This window comes from Myxocyprinus asiaticus, chromosome 2 (genome assembly GCF_019703515.2).
Source record: "Myxocyprinus asiaticus isolate MX2 ecotype Aquarium Trade chromosome 2, UBuf_Myxa_2, whole genome shotgun sequence".
NCBI classification, from domain to species: Eukaryota; Metazoa; Chordata; class Actinopteri; order Cypriniformes; family Catostomidae; genus Myxocyprinus; species Myxocyprinus asiaticus.
Genome location: NC_059345.1, coordinates 38,982,206 through 39,004,946, shown reverse-complemented (window position 1 = coordinate 39,004,946; position 22,741 = coordinate 38,982,206). Strand labels below are relative to the sequence as shown.

Genomic DNA, 22,741 nt, shown 5'->3' with positions numbered 1-22,741 from the left:
AACATATGCCTTTGTTCTAACAATGTAAGGTAATCAATGAAATCCCAGTCTTTTACAAGCAAAAAGTTGAATGAGGTTGTTAGCAGTGTGACATCAAGCCCTTTGAGTTCTGTTGAGGTGGTTTAAATTGTTAAGTCTAGTTGAACACGGTCGTGTGATGTGGAGAAGAATGAAGCAGAATCAGATATGCTTGTTTATCAGGGGAGGATTCTGCCAGAGACACCTGGCAACTAAAACACCATGGCCAGCCAATGACCTTCTCCCACACGGGCTAACAGTTAATAACATCGTCTGACAGGGGCCAACAGCCAATGACCTTTTGTTGACCAGCCTGCACCAGCCAATGAACTCATTGACATTGAAGCTTGTATATATCAATTTCCAATTAAAGGGATAGTTTATAATGATAATTCTATAAAAATTTAATCACCCTCATGCAATTTTTCCAAACCCGTATGACTTTCTTCTGCGAAACACATATAAAGATATTTTGAAGAATATTCCTGTTTTTCACTGCTAAAATGTGTAATTCTGCATCACTAGTGCCATTTGGAAAAATAATTCGAAAAATAAAAATTTGTATTCAAACAGTTTTCCAAATACACCCCGATCTTCTGTCGATCGAACAAACAGGCGTACCCCCATCTCACCCCAGTGGTTGAGTCAATTTTGTTTTGTTTGGCTGGACAGGTCACACAGAGCTATTTTTTATAGTGCTACAGAGTCAGTGTTTAAAGTTTTCGAGAAAATTAAAGGGGCACTAAAAGCTAGGCTACATTCACACAGTCAGTGTTTGGGATAGACAACCGTATTTACGTACAGGTATGAGTTTTGAAATGTCCTGTTCATACAACGGCTTACAGTAGTGGCTTGAATACTGTCTGTATGAATGAACAACCGAAGTCAAGCCTGTATTCTAACAACTGATAGTGATAGTTACTAATGTAAATATCAGAGATGGCGACTTCCAAAACACCAGCATGTCTTATCACAATTGCCGCCCCGTTATTAAATAAAGGAGTCAAATCGAAGCGCGAGTTCATCTATCAGATCATATTTAACCGACAGTGGCTTTAAATGCTTTTTAACCGAATGAAGTGCGGTTGCACAATACAGTTTTTCCAAGAAAGCGGTTGCGAGGCCTGAAAATTTGCATGTGTCAGTTCGGTTATAGAATGCGGTTTTCATACTCGTAAATTACCGTCCTGTGTGTGAACGCAACCGTATTAAGCACTCAAAACAGGTCTGACAACCGTATTCTGCTGCTGTGTGAATATTTTCAGTTACAGATGCCATTGTAACAATTCACGATTCACAAGTGTGAAAATGGCCAACAGGGTGGCTACTGAATTTAAGTGAGCAGTATTTGACTGGTCATGTGATTCTAACATGGCAACCCCCATGAGGGGACCCTCTCCATGTAAAATAAAACAGCTTTTATAAGGTTAGTGATATGACTGAAGTCTAAATCTCATGTGAGTGGTCATGATATTTTACATATGTTTCAAAATTACAATTAATTTCATTAGTACAACAACTTTTTTAATAAGGAAAGAATTATTGAGTGCACATTTAACCTATGAATGGCTTAAACCCTGTTCACACTATATGATTTTCAGTACAATTTTGCTGTCTGAGGTAAATTTGGGAAATCCTAAGGGATTTCTGTCGTCAAACACAGATGGCCGATTAACTGACCTTACGATGATCTTAAGACTCCTTTTGGGTTGTTGTCTGCAGTGTGACTACTCCTACGATGCCTGACTAAAGGCCCAAACATGCTTAATATGAAATCGAAGAACGAACGGCTGTGACATCATTTAGAATAAAATCTTGCCAAAAAGACTGTTTTAAATGTTTGTTTTGGTGGTTTGTAACAGCTCGCCTGGGCGAACTGGGCTAAACACCTTCTTACTGCCATTGGTCCACATCATCGGTAGGAGTTACCTGAGGCTTCACCTATCTTGATGCGGACAGCTCATTCTGTTTATGTTGTTCAGTCAGTCAAAATCAGTCAACAAGAACACACCAGCAAGTTATTAGTGAGCTGGTGCAAATTTACCTACATCTGTATGATCGTTTGTGTAGAGAAATTTTTGTTTTGTTTTGTTTAATTAGTCTACAAAATGAATCAAATTTACTCAAATACTCTCAAGTGCCCATTGACTCATGTGCGATCTGCAGTGAAAGCCATCACACATCTGCACAAAGATAAGCCTATCATCATTCTTTTGTCTTTATTCTGCACATTAACACTTTTATACACTGATATTTGCAGCATTATCAGTGTCATCATAAATTACAAAAACAGAGTGTAACCGGCGCATATTATAGTGTGTTAGCGCATTACCACCATGAATTCAGAATGTAAACAAGACAAATTAAACATTTTCAATCAAGTGACAAATCATCAAGTGATTAAAACATCTTCTTTTACTGATCTAGTGTGAATTCTACACATAGAATGAAGCATAAAGTCATAGATAACACATTTTAATGTCACATTAGTTTAGGTTATACGTGTAGCGTCCTCATATTTACAGTAAATGTACTTCGAAACGCCTCCCACAGCGGTGTGGGGGGTGTCTGAATGTTCGCAAGCAGTATACCGTTGCTCGGCTGTTTAGAATTTTTTTTTTTACACCTCAACGAAGAACAAATAAGAACTTATCCGGAAGTATATCGAGGCCTTAATATAGAACCAAAAGAAACACAGCATCTGATGATGCAATCAACACGTCAACTGCAATCAACAACAATGGAAGGAAAGGAGCACTACTTGTAGTGCGCATGTGTGTGTGGGTGGGTGGGTGGGTGTGTGAGCGAGAGAGAGAAACGTTCAGCTTAAAATGTTGATACTAGCTTGTCTACATTATATGCCAGCACAAATATGGTGTTAGCGTTATCTTCACATTATGATTATACTATCAAAATTACCTTGAGTTCACATTGTAGAATGGGCATTCCATGGCATCCTATTTTACCCAGTCATGACTTACTCCAGACACTCCATCTTTTTCTTTTTTTCCCCAGGCAAAATATGGAAAAAATTGCGATATAGATTTTTTCCCTTGCGTGGTATCATTTTTATTTTGCGCATCTACGCGGATGAGACAACATGACACGGACTGATGACGATCACCCAGTTAATGCTGTTAATCGTGAGTAAAATCCTTAAAGATGTACAGGCATCCACAGTTTTCCTGAGCAACCACTGGGTGGCGCCATGATGATTCTAACTGCCTGTTTTCTGTTTCTGGTCTCGAGATGCAATGTAAAACTAACCGAAATGAGTGATCCAGATGGAGAACAACAACCATTTAAGTGTTATTTGGAGTACAAATTAATTTCACTCTCAACTTGTGCAGTTGTTGGCTGTCATAACAGCTTAAAGTAGTAAATGATATCAATTCGGACCATCGATTCATGTCATCTACTCAGGTGAGGCACTGTAAAAAAAACAAACAAAAAAAAACATCTCATCTCGAGGTATCGCCGCTATAGATTCACATGATTTTTGACAACTTATACAAATGTAATTCTTTACCTGCTAAGAATAAACACTGATGCGGTTGAAAAAACTGGAGACCGGAAATTGAAAACAGGCGAACCGTGGAACAATTCTGCGTTCAGGAAAAGGGTGGATAGAGCTGTTCCAGAGCCATTCTACAATGGAGCCTACAAGGTTAGCATCAAAACGCATAATGCAGTGGTACACTGGTGAGGAGACAAGAGGCCATTTTTTTTTAACGGATGTGTATGGAAGAGATGCATCCGGATGCTGAATAAACTGCTTTTGTGAGGAAACAGCTCACCACTTATTGAATTATTACACTAAACAATCCTTTTGAGATGAACTATGTGTGGAGTTTACTACGATAAAATTGCTGTTTTATAAGAGATATCGGAGTAGAGAATGAAGCAACAGGTAGGACTCATTTACGATTTAGACTTAAATAAAATAATATATATATATATATATATATATATATATATATATATATATATATATATATATATATATATATATTTAAATAGATTAAGACTCTCGTGCTGTTTTTCCCACTCACTGAAACATATTTCACAAACTTTGCATTCCCAAAATACGTTAACTAACATAAATATATCTCAGAAATCTACCACAAGAAAAAGTGCAACGAAAACTGTAAAAAAGTTGACCGCACTCTACAGTGGTAAAAGTGTGAAGGTTGATACCTTTGTATAGAATATCTGTTGTTCAGGTTGTAGTCCACAAACCCAGAAGAGAATTCGCCATGGGTTCCCTCTGGATTTTCCTATGGGTTTTTATAATGGGATTTTTCAACTTATGAGTAAAATAAGGTCTGCGGTATGCATTACTTGACGATACGTGGACATTTTGTTCCAAAACATAAATTACACATAGTCATACATCAAACGTGAATTTTGAAGCCGTATTGAATTGCATAATTATAAATAAATAAATAAATAAACAACATGGCAGCTTCAAAAACCCCATTATAAAAACACATATGAAAATCCTGAGGGATCCCATGGCTAATTAGACTTCTGGGTTCGCCTAAAAATTGACATCATGGCTGAACAGCTCTATATTGTACAGTCTGACATAGAGGACAGTTGATGTTGTACAGTCTGTCTTGTCATCTTTACTGGGGTCATATCATACAGTCTGACATGCAGCAATCGTAAAGGACAGAAATATATCATACAGTGTAAACCGGGTTTTACATGTTGTGTCTGCATGTTAAGCTGGGATAGAAGAGAGTATTGAAAAGTTATACACTTCACCTTGAAAACCACACAAGAACAGTTTCTTATACATTAAAATATATATTTTTAAACCTGTGTTGTGAATCACCATTTTCACAAAAAGTCATTAAATGGTAATTGACCCTTGAATCCAACAAGCTCTTGTTTGGCAACATCTGACGCTACAATACATATTGTAAATAACAGTGAGATGTAATGAGATTGATTGATGAATTTGTTGTATAGCGATAAGGATGGGTGAATGCTGTGAAGCAGTAAACAGGGAGATAACGGCGTCAGTCCAAGGCATTAGATAAAGTCGAGCCTGGTAGGAGGAGGATGTGGTGGTTGATATTGATGAGCATATTAAAACAGGAGATGCAGAGAGATGCAACAGAGTAAACAAAATAAGCATTGCTGAAATTCCAAAAGCAAACCCCCAGAAGTCCACTCCTCGACATGAATCAGAAAAGTGTGGCTCTAGCCCTGCTTTTTCTCTGTCTCCCCCTTACACAGACCCTCTCCAGACTTTTACTGGGATAAAGAACTGCACTCATTCATAGTTCATGATATCAACACTGTTCAGAGGAGAACCCCCCCCCCCCCAAAAAGAAATATTGAGCCATTAATCTAATTCTGACCTTAAAAAAACCACTTCTTTTTCATTAACCCTTGAGCATTTTGCAGATGCTTTTATCCAAAACAATTTACAGTGCATTCGAGGTATATTATTAGTTTGTGTGTTCCCTGGGAATTGAATCCATGATCTTGGCATTGTTAGCGCCATGCTCTACCAGTTGAGCAACAGGGACTAATTAGTAATTACCAATTACTATGTCCATTACGGATGTTTTTGAGCATCTTTGTGATCAGTCTTTGTGTTGTGAACAGCACCATCGATTAAATTCACAATCAGGGACAAACATTTTATTGGTGGGCCCAGTGAGTGGGCTACACACGAAAGCAGAGGCTTTAAATAAAGGACACCCAAATATGATGATCCCTTTCAAGGGAGCCCCTTTTTAAATATTCAGGCAGCTATATATTTTCATGTATAAAGACCAATTTACACTGTGTGAAAAAAATAGTAAGTGTATTATTAGTAGTAGTAAGTGATATTATAAAGAATACATGTTGTTTGCCAAATTAAATAAATAATTGGCTTTTTTTTATGTATAGCTAAGAGAAATTATTAAAATATTATCTGGAAAATATTTATTTTTTGTTGACATCTTATATTTTTCCTAATCACTGTTCGAGTTAGATGTATAAACCTAAAACAATAACAACAACAACAACAACAACAAAAACTTTTTTTAATAAAATTGAACACTTCAGAAAGCAGAATGAAACAAATGTAAAATTTGTTACATTTAAACTTTTTTTTATTTCATTTTTTAAATATTGTTTATTTTTTCCCCTAAATTTTTTTCACTGACCCCCTGGCGCCCCCAGACTCCAGAGGGCCTAGGACAATGTTCCTGGAAACCCGGTTGTCCTCCCCTGACAATGGCCTGGGTGTGATAGAGTACTATTAAGCTCACATGCTTCACCTCTGGACAGTTAACACAGAGTTCATCAATCCTGTCGTTGTGGTGGATGCAAACAGTCCATGAGGATGAATAAACATTACTTAATCTCAGCTTTGTTGAGTGCAGTGGAGTTGAGCCAAGTTCATCATAGTTCTAGACAGGTCTCTTGGGTTGGGCTGGACTGAGTCAGAGACTATTTAGCCTGAGAAGGTCCACTTGATTTTAAACTAGTGGGAGAAATTGGAATGCCCAATATGGCAGTATAACAGTACAAGTATGGGCAAGGAGGAGGTGGGAACCAGCTGAACAGTCAACATAAATTTTAATGATATAAATGAACTTAAAACAACATAAAACGTAAGGACGCAGACACACATGCAGCACGGCCGCGTGCGTCTCTCTCTCTCTCTCTCGAACAGGCGCCTCCGGCTCCCCTTTATCTCGCTCTCCCGCTGATTAGCTGATTCAGTGCCGGCCGTGCACCATCACGGCCCGGCCACACCCTCTTCCTCGAGGGGAGGCGTGGGGAGAGGGAAAGGGTGAGCGGAGACACAGAGCGAGAGAGAGGAGAGTGAAAGAAGAACTTGCTCGCAGGCTCCTGGATGCACTGTCGCCTGGTCCTCAACTGCTCCTCCGCCCTCTGACGGACGCCAGCTCCCTCCTCCCCCGGTGGACGGCAGCGAGTCCTCCGGCCCGTGGTGGACAGAACTGCTCCTCCCCTTCTTCGGCGGATGGCAACGGTTTCTCCGGCTCTCTGCGGCCAGCAGCAACCCTTCCATCCGCAGGCAGATGGCCATGGCTGCTCCCCTGGTGGATGGCAGCAGGGTGGACTCTGCGAATTCGCATCCCTCCTCCCTCCCGGGTTTCGGCACCACTGTAACAGTATAAGGATGGGCAAGGAGGAGGCAGGAACCGGCTGAACAGTCAACATAAACTTTAATGATATAAATTAACTTAAAACAAAATAAAACACAAGGACACAGACACACATGCAGTGTGGCCACGTGCGTCTCTCTCTCTCTCTCTCTCAAACAGGCGCCTCCGGCTCCCCTTTATCTTGCTCTCCTGCTGATCAGCTGATTCAGCGCCAGCCGTGCACCATCCCGGCCTGGTCATGCCTCCTCCTCGTCACAGGCAGATTTAGAAAAGTAAGTCCCGCCTTACAGGTAAAAGAGCCACTCACCTTTATCCACTGACATTGCCTGTCAGTTATCTTGAAAATGCACATGCATAGTGAAAAATGTGTATGATATAGTATCTTAGGTAATGTTACTCTTGAAAAGCACAGATTTCTGAGACATGCAAAATAAACAGAGACTGCAACGCTGTCATTTAAAATTGATTTAAAATTGAGATCACACTGTGTGCATTTTCATTCAGAACATTTACACTTTAGTCATATTAAAGGGTTAGTTCACCCAAAAATGAAAATTCTCTCATCATTTACTCTCATTCCATCCCAGATGTGAATGACTTTCCTTTTTCTGCTGAACACAAACAAAGATTTTTAGAAGAATCTTTCAGCTCTGTAAGTCCATATAATGCAAGTGAACAAGGTACCAACATCCTGAAGCTCCAAAAGGACATAAAGGCAACATAAAAGTAATCCATATCCATCCAGTGGTTTAATGTGCTGTAAGTGATTTTTTTCATGAAAAGGAATGCAAAATTTTTGTCCTGATATATCTCACCAGTCTCTGTGACAGCACTAGACTTTGTAACAGAAAACAAAAATGTGTCCGCGAACCGCGGACAATGACGCTTTCAACCTGTCAATCATTTTGCACATTCTCATAGTGTTGTCGTTGCAGCAAATTATTGAGGTTTAATGCCATATTCTTATTTATAATTTGTCAGTTGAGGGTGCTATTTCGCTACTGTTGTGTTTGACAACCATGGGAACATGCTATGTGTTGGTTTCAATGGTATTGGTGTGGTGATTTGGAAAAAGGGGGCGTGGCTAAATCAATGGCTCAGTCTCGTGGAAGTTAGAATGGCTAAAATCGCTTACAGCACCTTTAAATCTATATCTTCAGAAGCGATATGACAGGTGTGGGAGAAAAACAGATCAATATTTAAGTCCATTTTTACTATAAATCTCCACTTTCACATTGTTCTTCTTTTGTTTTTGCATTCTTCAAACATATCACCACCTACTGGGCAGGGAGGAGAATTTATGGTAAAAACAAACTTAAATATTGATCTGTTTCACACCCACACCTACCATATTGCTTCTGAAGACATGAATTTAACCACTGGAGTCTTATTGATTACTTCTATGCAGCGTTTAATGACATTTTAAAGCTTCAAAATTTTGGTACCCATGTATGGACCTACAGAGCTGAAATATTATTCTAAAAACCTTTGTTTGTGTTCAGCAGAAGAAAGAAAGTCATACACATCTGTGATGGCATGAAATGTGAGTAAATGATGAGAGAATTTTCATTTTTGGGTGAACTATCCCTTTAAGTTCACAGACTCATTACTGCATTGTAAATTTAGATGTATTTATTTAAAATATTGCTTTATCCCTTGTTGTTGGATAATCAGTCTAACAAATATTTTTTCAATTATTCGGTAGAATTCATTATTCGTTTTGAAGTCATTATTTGTGCCTTTCTGAATAAGGTATTCGGCTTCGTGTGCAATGGCCCCTGACTGCTTGTCTGCCTCACCCTATCAGCATATCCAAATCTAAATCTGTCTAACTAAGTCTGTTAATGTGTTCACCTATACCTTGGTGTCTTGCCACCTGTCGGATGATACTTAAGTCAGTCAGTTATTGATTAACTACAGAACAAATGGGCCGTGGCAGATTATTACAGTAACCTCAACATTGTAAATTGACCACACTTTCGAATCAGCATTTTACTATCTCTTGTCTCTAGCCACCTGCCAGCTGGATTGACACAGTGTCTACGGCCTTGTCCACTTAAACCAGGTCACTGAACATATCATCAGCATCTCTAAAGTAATTTTATTACATTGGCCTCTGGCTAACTTATTGGCTTTTAAGAGAATTTTAAGGGCCAAGAAATGCAGTAAAATGGAAAATATGTACTTCCTCTGGAGTTACTGACAGGGCTGTAAAGATACTTAAGATAACTCATAAAATGCCTTTCATTGTGCCTGTATCTTCTGTCAAAAGGACGGTAATATACACTAGAGAAATGGAGGAGGATTGGGAAAAAAAAGCGAGTAAAACCCAATGAAGGTGTGAGGAAGGTGTGAGCTATGTTTAGTACTTTGTGTTCAGCATCCTTCCTCTCTGCTGGGAAACCATCTCTGCATTCCAAAAAATGTCATACATCTTATCTTCCTGAACAGGTTACATACACACATGCATGCACCTTAATCATTCCAGGGTCCAAGTACAGAATGTTCTTAATGGCAGTATGTCCTCAAAATTTTAAAAGAAACCTCTCTATTGTTCTCTTACTGGCCAGACCAGTCTGACAAGTTGATAAGTTAATTATTTTAGATTTTTTTTTTTTTTTTTTTTTTTTATGACAAAGGTTAAGTCATGAGAAAATGTGATCTTCAAATGGAGGAACTTTCAACCTGTTCTTCTTAAGTATCTCAGATCCGCCAGCTCAATTCTTAAGGAGTTATTCTAATCCAAGTTGCTCTTAGGATAGCCTCTCTAAAATTGAGAATACATTTCTGTGCAGTCCTGAAGCCCAATTAGGGCTTCATCATGCACTGCTATGTGCAACTGTATAATGAATTCAAAGCATAACAAACTCATTGTGCAAACTAACTACGCCTTTTAAGTTGATTTATACTAAAATGGTGGGCCTTGGGTTTCAGTGTTCCAGAGACTTCTCTAAGTTGCACCCTGCTCTGTACATGTTTGTGCAGCTTTGAGACAGAGAAAGATTGATAAAAAGAGGATGAGCACAAAATTCAGTCCTGGCATGAGATAGATCCAGAGGTGGGTAGTAACACACTACATTTACTCCGTTACATTCACTTGAATAACTTTTTGGAAAAAGTGGGTACTTTTTACTCTCACTCAAGTAAATTTCTACTGAAACATTTTTACATTTACTTCTTTACAATGGGTGGCGTTCCTGTCGTTACATTACTGGGTTTAATTTTAGTTAATGTGTAATTTATTGAGAGATTATTGAATGGGACTTTTACGACAGCGGAAGTTCACACAGCTGCGCGCGCTGTCACAGACTGTCACTCGAGCCAAGTCCATCACTGCTGCAGCATCAAGCTCTTCAAAGTGAAACACTTTCTTCACTCCGCACAGTGAAAAAAGATTAGTTTCGTCATGCAATGCCTTCATTTAACACCAAGACAAGCAGATATTTCAAGATTAAAATCTCAGCTTCAATTTATGGCAGCACATCGAGGTAAGTTGTGGCTCTAATGATAACACAGGCTTTTCTGTGACATAGTGATGGTAATTTTTAGGGTGATTCTGTAACTGGGCTCTTATGACTTCAGTTTTTAAGTGTAAATTTTAAAATCAGTGCAGCAATATATCGGTGCGCTTTGTCTAGCATGTCATGAGCAGTATTTACACATTTACTGGAAACTGTCGCAGCTACTTCGGGCTGATTAACTGTATAAATCCATGTAAACATCCACGTTAAGTGTAAATGCCTTTTGCTCTGCCGTTTGCATGATTGACAACTGGAGCGCGAACAAACAGCATTTCTGCTGTGGGCATGAGGCGATCTTATGGCGAACAGAGTGGCTGTGTCCGAAATCGTTCACTCATTCACTATATCCTATATAGTGAATGGCAGTTAGTGCACTATATCTCAGCAGTTAGTGAACAAAATGAGTGAGTGAATTTGAACACTAACATATACACCGAGCGGCGGAGCTCAGGGGCTGTCGCAGAAACAATGTCATATATGAACTTTTAAAATACTTGGGCCTTACTTGTTATTCTTATTAAATAATACATTAATACAATAAATCTTCATTCTGTTTGTCATTTTTAATATACACTGGTGGCCAAACGTTTGGAATAATGTACAGATTTTGCTGTTTCGGAAGGAAATTGGTACTTTAATTCACCAAAGTGGCATTAAATGATCACAAAGTATAGTCAGGACATTACTCATGTAAAAAACAGCACCATCACTATTTGAAAAAAGTCATTTTTGATTAAATCTAGACAGGCCCCATTTCCAGCAGCCATCACTCTAACACCTTATCCTTGAGTAATCATGCTAAATTGTTAATTTGGTACTAGAAAATCACTTTCCATTATATCAAACACAGCTGAAAGCCATTTGGTTAATTAAATGACGCTTAACATTGTCTTTGTGTTTGTTTTTGAGTTGCCACATTAAGCAATAGACTGGCATGTCTTAAGGTCAATATTAGGTCAGAAATGGTAAAAAAAAGAAACAGCTTTCTCTAGAAACTTGTCAGTCAATAATTGTTTTGAGGAATGAAGGCTATACAATGCTTGAAATTGCCAAAAAACTGAAGATTTCACACAAAGGTGTACACTACAGCCTTCAAAGACAAAGGACAACTGGATCTAACAAGGACAGAAAGAGATGTGGAAGGCCAGATGTACAACTAAACAAGAAGATAAGTACATCAGAGTCTCTAGTTTGAGAAATAGACGCCTCAGATGTCCTCAGCTGATAGCTTCATTGAATTCTACCCGCTCAACACCAGTTTTAAGTACAACAGTAAAGAGAAGACTCAGGGGTGCAGGCCTTATGGGAAGAATTGCAAAGAAAAAGCCACTTTTGAAACAGAAAAACAAAAAGAAAAGGTTAGAGTGGGCAAAGAAACACAGACATTGGACAACAGACAACTGGAAAAGAGTGTTATGGATCTTAACCCCATTGAGCTTTTGTGGGATCAGCTAGACTGTAAGGTGCGTGAGAAGTGCCCAACAAGACAGCCACATCTATGGCAAGTGCTACAGGAAGTGTGGGGTGAAATGTCACCTGAGTATCTGGACAAACTGACAGATAGCATACAAAGGATCTGCAAAGCTGTCATTGCTGCACAAGGAGGATTTTTTGATGAGAACTCTTTGTAGTTTAAGAAGTTAAACTACATTTTTTTTTCTTCAAATTTTAATAGTACATTTTTTACATCATTAATGTCCTGACTATACTTTGTGATCAGTTGAATGCCACTTTGGTGAATAAAAGTACCAATTTCTTTACATAAGAGCAAAATCTGTACATTATTCCAAACTTTTGGCCTCCAGTGTATATGTTAATATAAAGAGTAAACATATTTGATCAAATATACATAATTATATTTATTTGTTATACTTTGGTGTCTTTAAACAGTAATACAAGCTGGGTAGTGTTTCTCATCCGACAATAAAACAGCACCAAACTTATCATAACTTACATGTTATAACCAAATATTTAAATCATCCACAGAATTATCATTTCCACTGTGTGCAGTCTCCTGAGATAAAATAATATCACCTCAGTGAATTATTTAGTCAATAAAGAACTATTCAGCTTAATGGCAAAATTATGTATAAATGAAGAGTACATTTTAAAATGCATCTGCATGTTTTGTCTCTCTATATGTTATTATGTTATTTTAATCAACTAATGATTTGTCAAAAAGTAATTTAATATATTCAGCATGAAATAAAACATTGCAGGAGTGAAGGAAGCACTAAACTCCCAGCTCGTAAGTCTTCCCCATGGTGGATTGTGGGCAATTAACGGTCACTGAGTGCACATCAAATGTACACTCGAAATCAGAGTGCATTGTGTGTAAGAATGAGTGAAAAAAAAGTAGGGAACGAGTGGCTCACTCAGAATTCAGACATTCCTACAAAATGGTGGACACCCGAAATAGTGCACTATATAGTGGATGGGGCGGTTTCAGACACAGCGAGTGTTCCGCGACCGGGGTTGGTGCCCTACACACTAGGCTGCGTACTATGCATTTAGAGAGCGGCGGTACTGCTGTACAGAACTAATGATCTAAATTCTTTCGACACTGAAAACTGTAACTACACTGAAATAAGAATCCATGCAGGACTTTAAAAGCTATGAAATAGCGAAAGTAGGCATTAATAAAGCATGATCTTGCTTTGGTTCAGCATTATATATAATGTCCTCGTGGGACATTTTCACATTTTCACCGTAATAATTACTAGAAATGTTTCCAAACCTCTCTTATTGACAAATTCATCCAGATCTGACAAGAGCCCTTAAAGGGATAATTCACCCAAAAATGAAGATTCTCTCATCATTTACTCACCCTCATGCCATCCCAGATGTGTTTTACTTTCTATTTTCTACTGAACACAAATGAAGATTTTTAGAAAAATGTCTCAGCTCTTTTGGTCCATACAATGCAAGTGAATGGGTGGCAACATTTTAAAGCTAAAAAACATAACATAAGTCAGCATAAAAGTAATCCATAAGACTCCAGTGGTGAAATCAATATCTTCAGAAGTGATGTAATAGGTGTGGATGAGAAACAGATCACATTCACATTCTTATTCTTGTGTTTTTGGTGATTCACATACTTCTCTGCATATCGACCCCTGCTGGGCAGGGAGAAGAATGTCTAGCAAAAAATGACAAATATTGATCTGTTTCTCACCCACACCTATCACATCGCTTCTGAAGTTTATGGATTTAATTACTGGAGTCTTATGGATTACTTTTATGCTGCCTTTATGTGCTTTTTGGAGTATCAAAATGTTGGCACCCATTCACTTGCATGGTACTGACCAACAGAGCTGAAATATTCTTCTAAAAATCATAATTTGTGTTCTGCAGAAGAAAGTAAGTCGTACATATCCGGGATGGCATGAGGGTGAGTAAATGATGAGACAATTTTCATTTTTGGGTGAACTATTCCTAAGTGATAGCTCAGCCATAATTTAATATTCTGTCATCATTTCCCTACCCTCATGTTGTTCCAAACCCATGTGACCTTCTGTATTCTGTGGAACACAAAAGACTGACAGTCTCGGTCACCATTCACTTTCAAAATATTGAGAAAAAAACACATTCACTGAAAGACTCCAGTGGTTAAATTAATATCTTCAGAAGCGATGTGATAGGTATGGATGAGAATAAGGAGAGAATAAGGAGATTTTAGACAGAATGTTTGCCTGAGTCACCATTTGAATGTAAATGGTGACACAGGCAAACATTCTGTCTAAAATCTCCTTATTGTGTTGCATGGAAGAAACAAAGTCATACAGGTTTGGAACAACATGATGGTGAATGATGACAGAATTTCCATTAATAATAATTTTAATAATTATAATAATAATAATAACTCTGTAATATAGGGTAGATAACGTCCATTGTCATTTGTGAAAGTAACGTGTTACTCACTACTTGAGTACTCTTTTAATTGGATACTTTCTTACTCTAACTCAAGTAATTATGTTAGTACTTTTACTTCTAATTGAGTAATTTTTTTTTTTAAGTAATTTTACTTGAGTACAGTTTTTGGATACTCTACCCACCTCTGGATAGCTCTGAAGAACCAATTCAGATCTTCCTTAATGATTGGTTAATCACCTCATCAGGAAGTCATGTGGTGAAACAGAATGTCCTTAATCAATACTATTGTCATTAGTTTCCTAACCGTGATATTTTGTTATTAAAAATTAAATCAGGAGGTTGTTTGCGGTTGTGGACTGATTTTGTAAGAACATTAATCAAGGCTGGCCAAAACAATAAATATAAACCAATTTACTGTATGTCCCATTGACTTTTTATTTTAAAGAACTAAATCAGATATAATAAGCAATATATACATTTTTTATGTCTGTGATATATTAGTACTCAATTTCAGTTCAGCTGAAATAAGGACTTCAAGTGGAACATCATTGCTTACCTAATTTAGCTTTTGTTGAGAGGTTCTGACTTCAGTAGAACAAAGCTTGTATTTGTTTTCTTCAGTTCTACTGACAGCAACAAGACACCTTGTAGGCACCTCAGCTGACTGAGTAAATGAATATCTATGGGTCTGGCTCAATCAGCTCCCTAGTTCAGTAGTCAGGGCACTGATCAGGGAGTCTGCCTTTTCTAGGGCTGTCTCAATCGCAAAATTGTTCCAATGCACTGAAACGTTAGCTCCCTAAAAATGACCAGAATGGACCGTAAAAACCAGGGAGCATCGTTGCTCACTATGTTCCCTTACCGGAAACGTTGTCATGTCTTCTGAAGTCTTTCAAGTCGTTAGAAGACGAGCACAAGTGTAAAACTATGAAGTCAAAGCCTTCTTTTCTCTTTAAAAGAGATGTTGTTTGTAATGTCTGTTAGTAATGAGTTGTTAGAAGGTTAAAAATACTTTATTTATGCCATTTATATTTCATAATGACACTGTACATTTGAATATCTCCGACAAAAATGCATGGCAGTGTCATTTATACGGCGATGTTGTTGAATAATACCAGCTGTGTTTTAATGTGCGAGCTCATAATCGTGCCATAAGTGTCCCAACGTTCAGGATCAACACCCTTACCAGTGCCTGAAATTCGTCTTCATGATATACTTATTCATGACATAGGGAGCTGATTGAGACACACTGTAGGTTGTGTGCCCCTCCTTTCCTCAAAGTTAATAACAAACACAAAGAATGCATTTCATATTCAATTTTAATTTACAGTGCACAAAAAACCCCAGTATACATCATGTAAAAAGCAAGTTGCCCAGCAACCCTCATACTTAAGCTAAATATGCCAATCAAATATTCATGAAATATTGACTTTAGTCTTGTTTTGTAAGAAGTTCTACTCAATAGCTTTATTTTAGCACAGCCTTGACACCACAAGTTAACTGGTTCACATTACAGTCCTGGATCACATTAAGATAAATGGATTTGGCGTGCTGTCCACAATGGAAGGGCTTGAGCTCTGAGATCCCCTCCCCGGACTATCTGACTAAAGCGAGAAATAGAAAGACAATATGGAATAATAATTGGTACAGGTGTCATAAAAAAATAAAGGTGGAGACTGGGAGGTGGAGGAATACCAGAAGAATCATAACCAGTGTGAGTGAAGCAGCTGCTTATATATCCTTGGGATATGATTGGCAGGCCTAGACGAACAAACTCCTCCCGAACTTAAGTTTGGAACTTCTTTACAAAACTAAGTATGCAGTTGCTGATTTGATGTTCCTTTAATTTATAGAACATAACTTTTTAATAGTTTAAATAGTGCTAATCATGCATTACCTGTCATGCTTTTTACATGTTTAAAACTTCAAATATAGAAAATGAAAATATGAAATAGAATTAAAGATGCTTCACACATCTAACAAGATCCCCTTGTCTTTTCTTACCGCTTTCCCCCTCCTCTTTTTAATTTTCTCTTAAACAGGAATATTATAGATCTTAAAGGCTGTCTGGTGAGGCATAGCCTGAGGTACAAAAGTCTATCTACAGTGACTCGAAGGACACACAGTCCCATGAGAATTAATGAGGGCAAAGGTCATTTGACTACAATACCGGCCTGCTCCAATAACCTTAAGTAACATCTGCTGCTGCAGATGTAAACTTCACACATACTGCTCTTAACTGAGACTGGTCAGAGAAACAAAATAGCCACAAATTGATGCCGTGAGATAGGGTGAAGATTAGCAAGGAAAGGGACTTATTCAAAGCTTTATGCCAAGTTTGTACTTTGCAATATAAATAATAATTTATCAACAAATTTAGGAAAAAATCTAGTCTAAAGTCAGTTGACAGATGAGTGATGCAATTTAAATGCTTAAACACCGGTTTAGGGATGTTCTCATTCTAATCTTATCTGCACCTTCATCAGTATTTACACAGGCACAAGAGCTACTGTGATGAAATATGTGTTAATTTAGCTACCAACACCCTAACATACAGGCTAGAGCTAATAATCTACTCTATTTCTCATCCTCCACTCTTGTCAGAATTGGAGGATTTTAGGGATTTAAGGGCTACTGTTAATGCAGACACTATCTGGAGTCTGATGCAACACGTTTTGCCTGTCTGTTGTCCGTTGCCATGGATAAAACAGTATATTTGCTGTTCTTTAAAGAAATGGTCAACAAGTAAAGAGCAAGTCAGGCAAAGTTGCAAAAAAGCAAGAATACAAAATAGTAACTTAGTTTCTTGACTTCCGTTGGAAGAAGATCTTCCAGGGCTTTTTAGTTACCTCTAATTCCCTAGTCATAATAAATTATTGTACTGTATGGTTCTATTATTTCATATTGTGGGTCTTTTGGAGAGTGTAAGTTTTGTAACTTTCATTCTTGAACCTACTGATCACTGATGGAGCATACATACTGTTCCATCTTCAATCTTCGTGACCAGCTTTGGACAAATATCAAAATTCTCTAATGAGAATGGTTCACAATCCTCTAAACTGGAAAAATAAATTAAGTATTAAGAGACTGAAACATGCTTTAAAATTGAAAGCTGGCTATAAAACTTATCTCCAGCACATCAAATCAGAGCGTGGGTTTGACATTCTGTGGTTGCAATGGCGATGATGTCATCAGTCTCAGCATGAGACATTACATGTGAGATCAAAACCGAATTTGAGTGTACAAACAGAAGACACGCAAGTTAAACGCTGTGGACAGTACACATTCCAGAAATGGGGAAAAAGAAAGCGCAATATGATTAAGTAAAATGCTTTGCTTAGAGAGCCTCTGTATAGCACACTGCATACCAACAGTAGGCTCTCACTGGCTGCTGCTGTTACTGCCACTGTTGTTGTTGTTGTTGCAGAGGTCTCCGGGGCCTCCACCTGAAGCAGGGGGCTGCACGTTATCCGCGAGGTTATGAGCATGCTCTAGAAACAGGTCTTTAAGCACGCTCAGTTCTTTGCTGAGCAATTTGATTTTGGCCTCCAGTCTCTCATTTTCCTCCTTCAGCTCATTGACACGCTGCTGGGTGTCCTGTGCCTTCTGCTTGCTACGCATGCGGCTCTTCTTTACTGCAAGGTTGTTGCGTTCTCTCCGTTGGCGGTACTCATCACTGTCTTTATCCATACTGGTCTTCTTCATCTTGCTGGGTGGTGTGGCCTTACCACCACCTCCGGGACTTGCTGGGACTAACTGAGGAACCTACCAGAATTAAAATGTCATACATGTTAATGATAAGCAACAGCATACCAATTCAGTCTTAATTCAATGTTGTATAGCAAAGAGCATAAGTGGTTTTAGAATTTAGTTTGCAATTTCTTATGGATTCTTTGACACTGTAAAAAACTGTATGGATGTATAATTTTAACTTGTACTTTTACCCACAAAAAACAAGTAACTGATTACTCTTAAATTAAAATAGTTAAAAATATCAAGTATGACAATTTTTTTATATTTTGTTACCAAGAACTGTTTAAAAAAAAGCTAACTTCAACAAACGATGCTTTTCTTTTGGGAAAAAAATGAAATTAACAATATACATTGTTTAAAAAAAAATAACAAAAAACATTTGCACTGACTCGGAGCTTACATAGAAACGAATACTGATGGCATTAGGGTAATGAACAGATATAAACTCAGAGTCTACATAAAGACTCACATTTTTATCATTTCAAATGCTCAGATTTAACGCACATCCACACATACCGATAACCTTCCAAGTTTCTCATACCGCTTCGCATTTCCTTTCCACCATATTTAAAAAATGTAATTAATTTATTGAAAGCAAAATAAAGAATTAGGGTTGGGTGATATGTAAAAATTATTTTAATCGATAATCGCCTTAAAAAAAAAAAAAAAAAAAAAACACTGTGATATCAGATTACATCTTCAACTCCTCTGCTGAGGGTCGGTGAATTTTTTTGCTTTAAAAATTTTATTCATTTATTAAAACACAAAAAACATAAGACATTTCTAAATTCAAATTGCACTTTAAACTAAATGAAAAAAATAATAAAATAATGAAGTGATCAAAATTAACAGTAACAGTCAGTATCTGGTGTGGCCAACAGCTGCATTAAGTACTGCAGTGCATCTCCTCATGGACTGCACCAGATTTGCCAGTTCTTGCTGTGAGATGTTACCACTCTTCCACCAAGGCACTTGCAAGTTCCCGGACATTTCCGGGGGAAATGGCCCTAGCCCTCACCTTACAATTCAACAGGTCCCAGACGTGCTCAATGGGAGATCCGGGCTCTTCACTGGCCATGGCAGAACACTGATATTCCTGTCTTGCAGGAAATCATGCACAGAACGAGCAGTATGGCTGGTGGCATTGTTATGCTGGAGGGTCATGTCAGGATGAGCCTGCAGGAAGGGTACCACATGAGGGAGGAGGATGTCTTCCCTGTAACGCACAGCGTTGAGATTCCCTGCAATGACAACAAGCTCAGTCCGATGATGCTGTGACACCGCCTCAGACCATGACGGACCCTCCACCTCCAAATCGATCCCGCTCCAGAGTACAGGCCTCGGTGTAACGCTCATTCCTTCGACGAATAAACGCGAGTCTGACCATTACCCCTGGTGAGACAAAACCACGACTTGTCAGTGAAGAGCACTTTTTGCCAGTCCTGTCTGGTCCAGCGAAGGTGGGTTTGTGCCCATAGGCGATGTTGTTGTTGGTGATGTCTGGTAAGGACCTGCCTTACAACAGGCCTACAAGCCCTCAGTCCAGCCTCTCTCAGTCTATTGCGGACAGTCTGAGCACTGATGGAGGGATTGTGCATTCCTGGTGTAACTCGTGCAGTTGTTGTTGCCATCCTGTACCTGTCCTGCAGGTGTGATATTCGGATGTACCGATCCTGTGCAGGTGTTGTTACACGTGGTCTGCCACTGTGAGGACAATCAGCTGTCCTTCCTGTAGCGCTGTCTTAGGCGTCTCATAGTACGGACATTGCAATTTATTGCCCTGGTCACATCTGTGGTCCTCATGCCTCCATGCAGCATGCCTAAGGCACGTTCACGCAGATGAGCAGGGACCCTGGGCATCTTTCTTTTTGTGTTTTTCAGAGTCAGTAGAAAGGTCTCTTTAGTGTCCTAAGTTTTTATAACTGTGACCTTAATTGCCTACTGTCTGTAAGCTGTTAGTGTCTTAACGACCGTTCCACTGGTGCATGTTCATTAATTGTTTATGGTTCATTGAACAAGTATGGAAAACATTGTTTAAACCCTTTACAATAAAGATCTGTAAAGTTACTTAGATTTTTTCAAAATTATCTTTAAAATGCTGTGTTCACAATGCATGCCAACCGCGTGGAAATAAAGCAAACTAAACTCAAAAATCCTGAAATGATCGGAGATAATTTGCAGCGTTCTCATAGACATCTTTATTCTTGCAAACAGTTTTCAGACGAATGTTTTTCCAAGCGTGTGTCTTTGTGACTAACAGCATTTCTTGTCATGTGTCACTCCAAAATGTCGCCCGCCTGTTGCTGGGAGATGAGCAAAATTACCCATGCATGAAATACCTGCTTGCAAACTGGATTCAGCCTCATCACATTTTGCAGGTGGCGGGTGCTAATTTCACACCCTGGCCACTGTTAATGTATTTGGCGACTTTCCGGATCCATGGTTTTGCCATTTCCCAATATTGTCGATCATCTTCTGTTTGGGGGGGGGGGGGGTTGATGATAATTGGATATCGCAAAAAAAACATTTTCAATACAAATATCGTGAACATATTTCTTGCATATCGCCCAATTCTCTCATCCAACACCTCAACGACAAACATCCACAGCGCCCCTCAGCAGAATCAATTGTAACTGTGAGATTTGGTGAGAGATCCAGAGGGTAAGTGCAGTATAATTCAGCATTGCCCATGGTGGGTAAATCCGCAAAGGAAAATAAATTTGCAATATTCGAGTAGCCTTTTTAATAGTCAACTAGCCGGTGCAGAATGAGTACTCGATTAGTCGATTACTCTTGCACATCCCTAATTTTAACATATACTGTGGTTTGTATACTGCAAAGTGAGACAGTGCAATGCTTTGATCTTGGAGTTATGAATATTCATTAAGACATAAGCAAATACTTCAGGTTGTTCATGTATGTACCTGCTGTAGTCCTGTGGCTCCTGCGGGGTTCAGTGCACTATTATGAGACTGATTCTGTATAACACTGACACCGTTCTGATCTGTGTTGGATATCTTCTGTTGCAGCTGCTTGCTCATTTGGATCCACTTCCACTATCTGCCACTCTGTCAACCTCTCCAACTGTTCTGTGGGGCTTCACAGAGCTAGAATCGGTGTTAGATCCTTTTGAAAATGCAGAATGCCACAAAATGCAGCTTTGTGCCTAAAGCCAGAAAGGATCAAGAAGAAGAAGTTAGACAAAGTACTCTACACACATCAGCATCATGCTTCCTTCAATCAGATGGCACATTTGGATGCCACAATCCCCATCTGAACAGATGCTCACCGCAGAAACGCATCATTTCAGCAAAATGCTGCAACACCTAAAAGTCAGCTCAACAACTTGTGCTCATCCTGAAGCATTATGTTGCTGTAGTCCTACCGAGCTGCCATGTCAATGTTTGCACATGTGGCAAAATTTCTCTCTCTCCTATGAGTGAGCTCAAGTGTTGCCTGTGGTTGCATCATCGCTCGCCCTCCCATCCGCTCCTTTGTGCACGGGAAAAGGGAAACTCCGTATTCATGCACAACTTAGCCGAGCAAAGTTAACATTTTAAACTAGAATCTCAGCAGTGAAGTTACAAAGAGCCAAATCAACGTTTATTAAGGAGTATTCGAAAGCCGGGCGGTGTTGTGTACGTTGTTTTGCTTCATGGCAGGCTGGTTACATCATACACGGAACTATGTGGGAATGAAGGGGAATACCGCTGGCTTACATTGTTAGCTGCTTCAACGACAACATGCCTACATTCAAGATGGCAGCAGGCTATCGAAATCTAATAAAATAGTATTGTAATCTAACATGATGGCCGATGTAAAAGCCACAATACTATTTCAAGTGTAACTTTAAATCCGTCTTCGTGCAGGATCAACTGCAGGTTAGCAGTCTGGCTAATTAGCTGTCACATTCCTGTCCATGACAACAGGCGTCTAACTATACGAACTGAGAGCTCATACAGACCGCTTTCGACATAAATGTGACTTGAAAGACGGATACCGGTCCACGGAAGATTGTGATCATGTTTATTCGTGAAAATTAAGATACCGCTGGCCTCAGATCAGTTAGTTACAGCTTGTTTGCAATCGGGTGAGCGGCAAGAATCCTCTCAGTAAGCGAGCCATCGGTTGACTGGCAAAAATAAAAATCCTCTGTCTATATAGTTATTTTATAATATCTCTCAGAAGACTTACCTTGCAAATGTTCGAGACTTGTGAGTCATCCGCTTGAGTTAATAAAGAATAATGTCCTCTTTGTTTATAGAATATAAGGGTTGAGGTGTTATTGTTTGGTAAAGCGGTGCTTGGCAGTATTGCGAAATCTCGTGACCATGTATGGCAATCTGCTCTTATTCACTGACTGTGATGACGCGTTTCCGCCTTGTTTATAAGCATAAATCTCGCAAAGGTTTTATATTATACCTTTTTTATATATTG

General features: G+C 38.8%; 1 protein-coding gene across 2 annotated transcripts; it reads right to left on the bottom strand.

The window, feature by feature from the left end:
• Positions 1–14,838: 14,838 nt before the first annotated feature.
• On the bottom strand, positions 14,839–22,741 carry LOC127453632 (CCAAT/enhancer-binding protein gamma-like). 2 transcript variants are annotated; one of them, XM_051720172.1, is made up of 3 exons: positions 22,499–22,741; positions 21,229–21,470; positions 14,839–18,316 (listed from the first exon to the last, which is right to left on the bottom strand). In XM_051720172.1, exons 2-3 carry the CDS (start codon positions 21,343–21,345, stop codon positions 17,933–17,935), a joined length of 501 nt encoding a protein of 166 aa, XP_051576132.1. In that variant the 5' UTR covers positions 21,346–21,470; positions 22,499–22,741; the 3' UTR covers positions 14,839–17,932. The 2 variants fall into 2 exon arrangements, with proteins under 2 accessions (XP_051576132.1, XP_051576141.1); XM_051720181.1 differs by lacking the exon at positions 22,499–22,741 and adding an exon at positions 21,594–22,410.

Bases quoted from the DNA above. Each gene is read 5' to 3' on its own strand.
- LOC127453632 (XM_051720172.1), bottom strand. From the start codon at position 21,345: ATGAGCAAGCAGCTGCAACAGAAGATATCCAACACAGATCAGAACGGT. The intron at 18,317-21,228 runs GTACATACATGA...TAATTCTGGTAG, and splicing joins GAGCCACAGGACTACAGCAG to GTTCCTCAGTTAGTCCCAGC.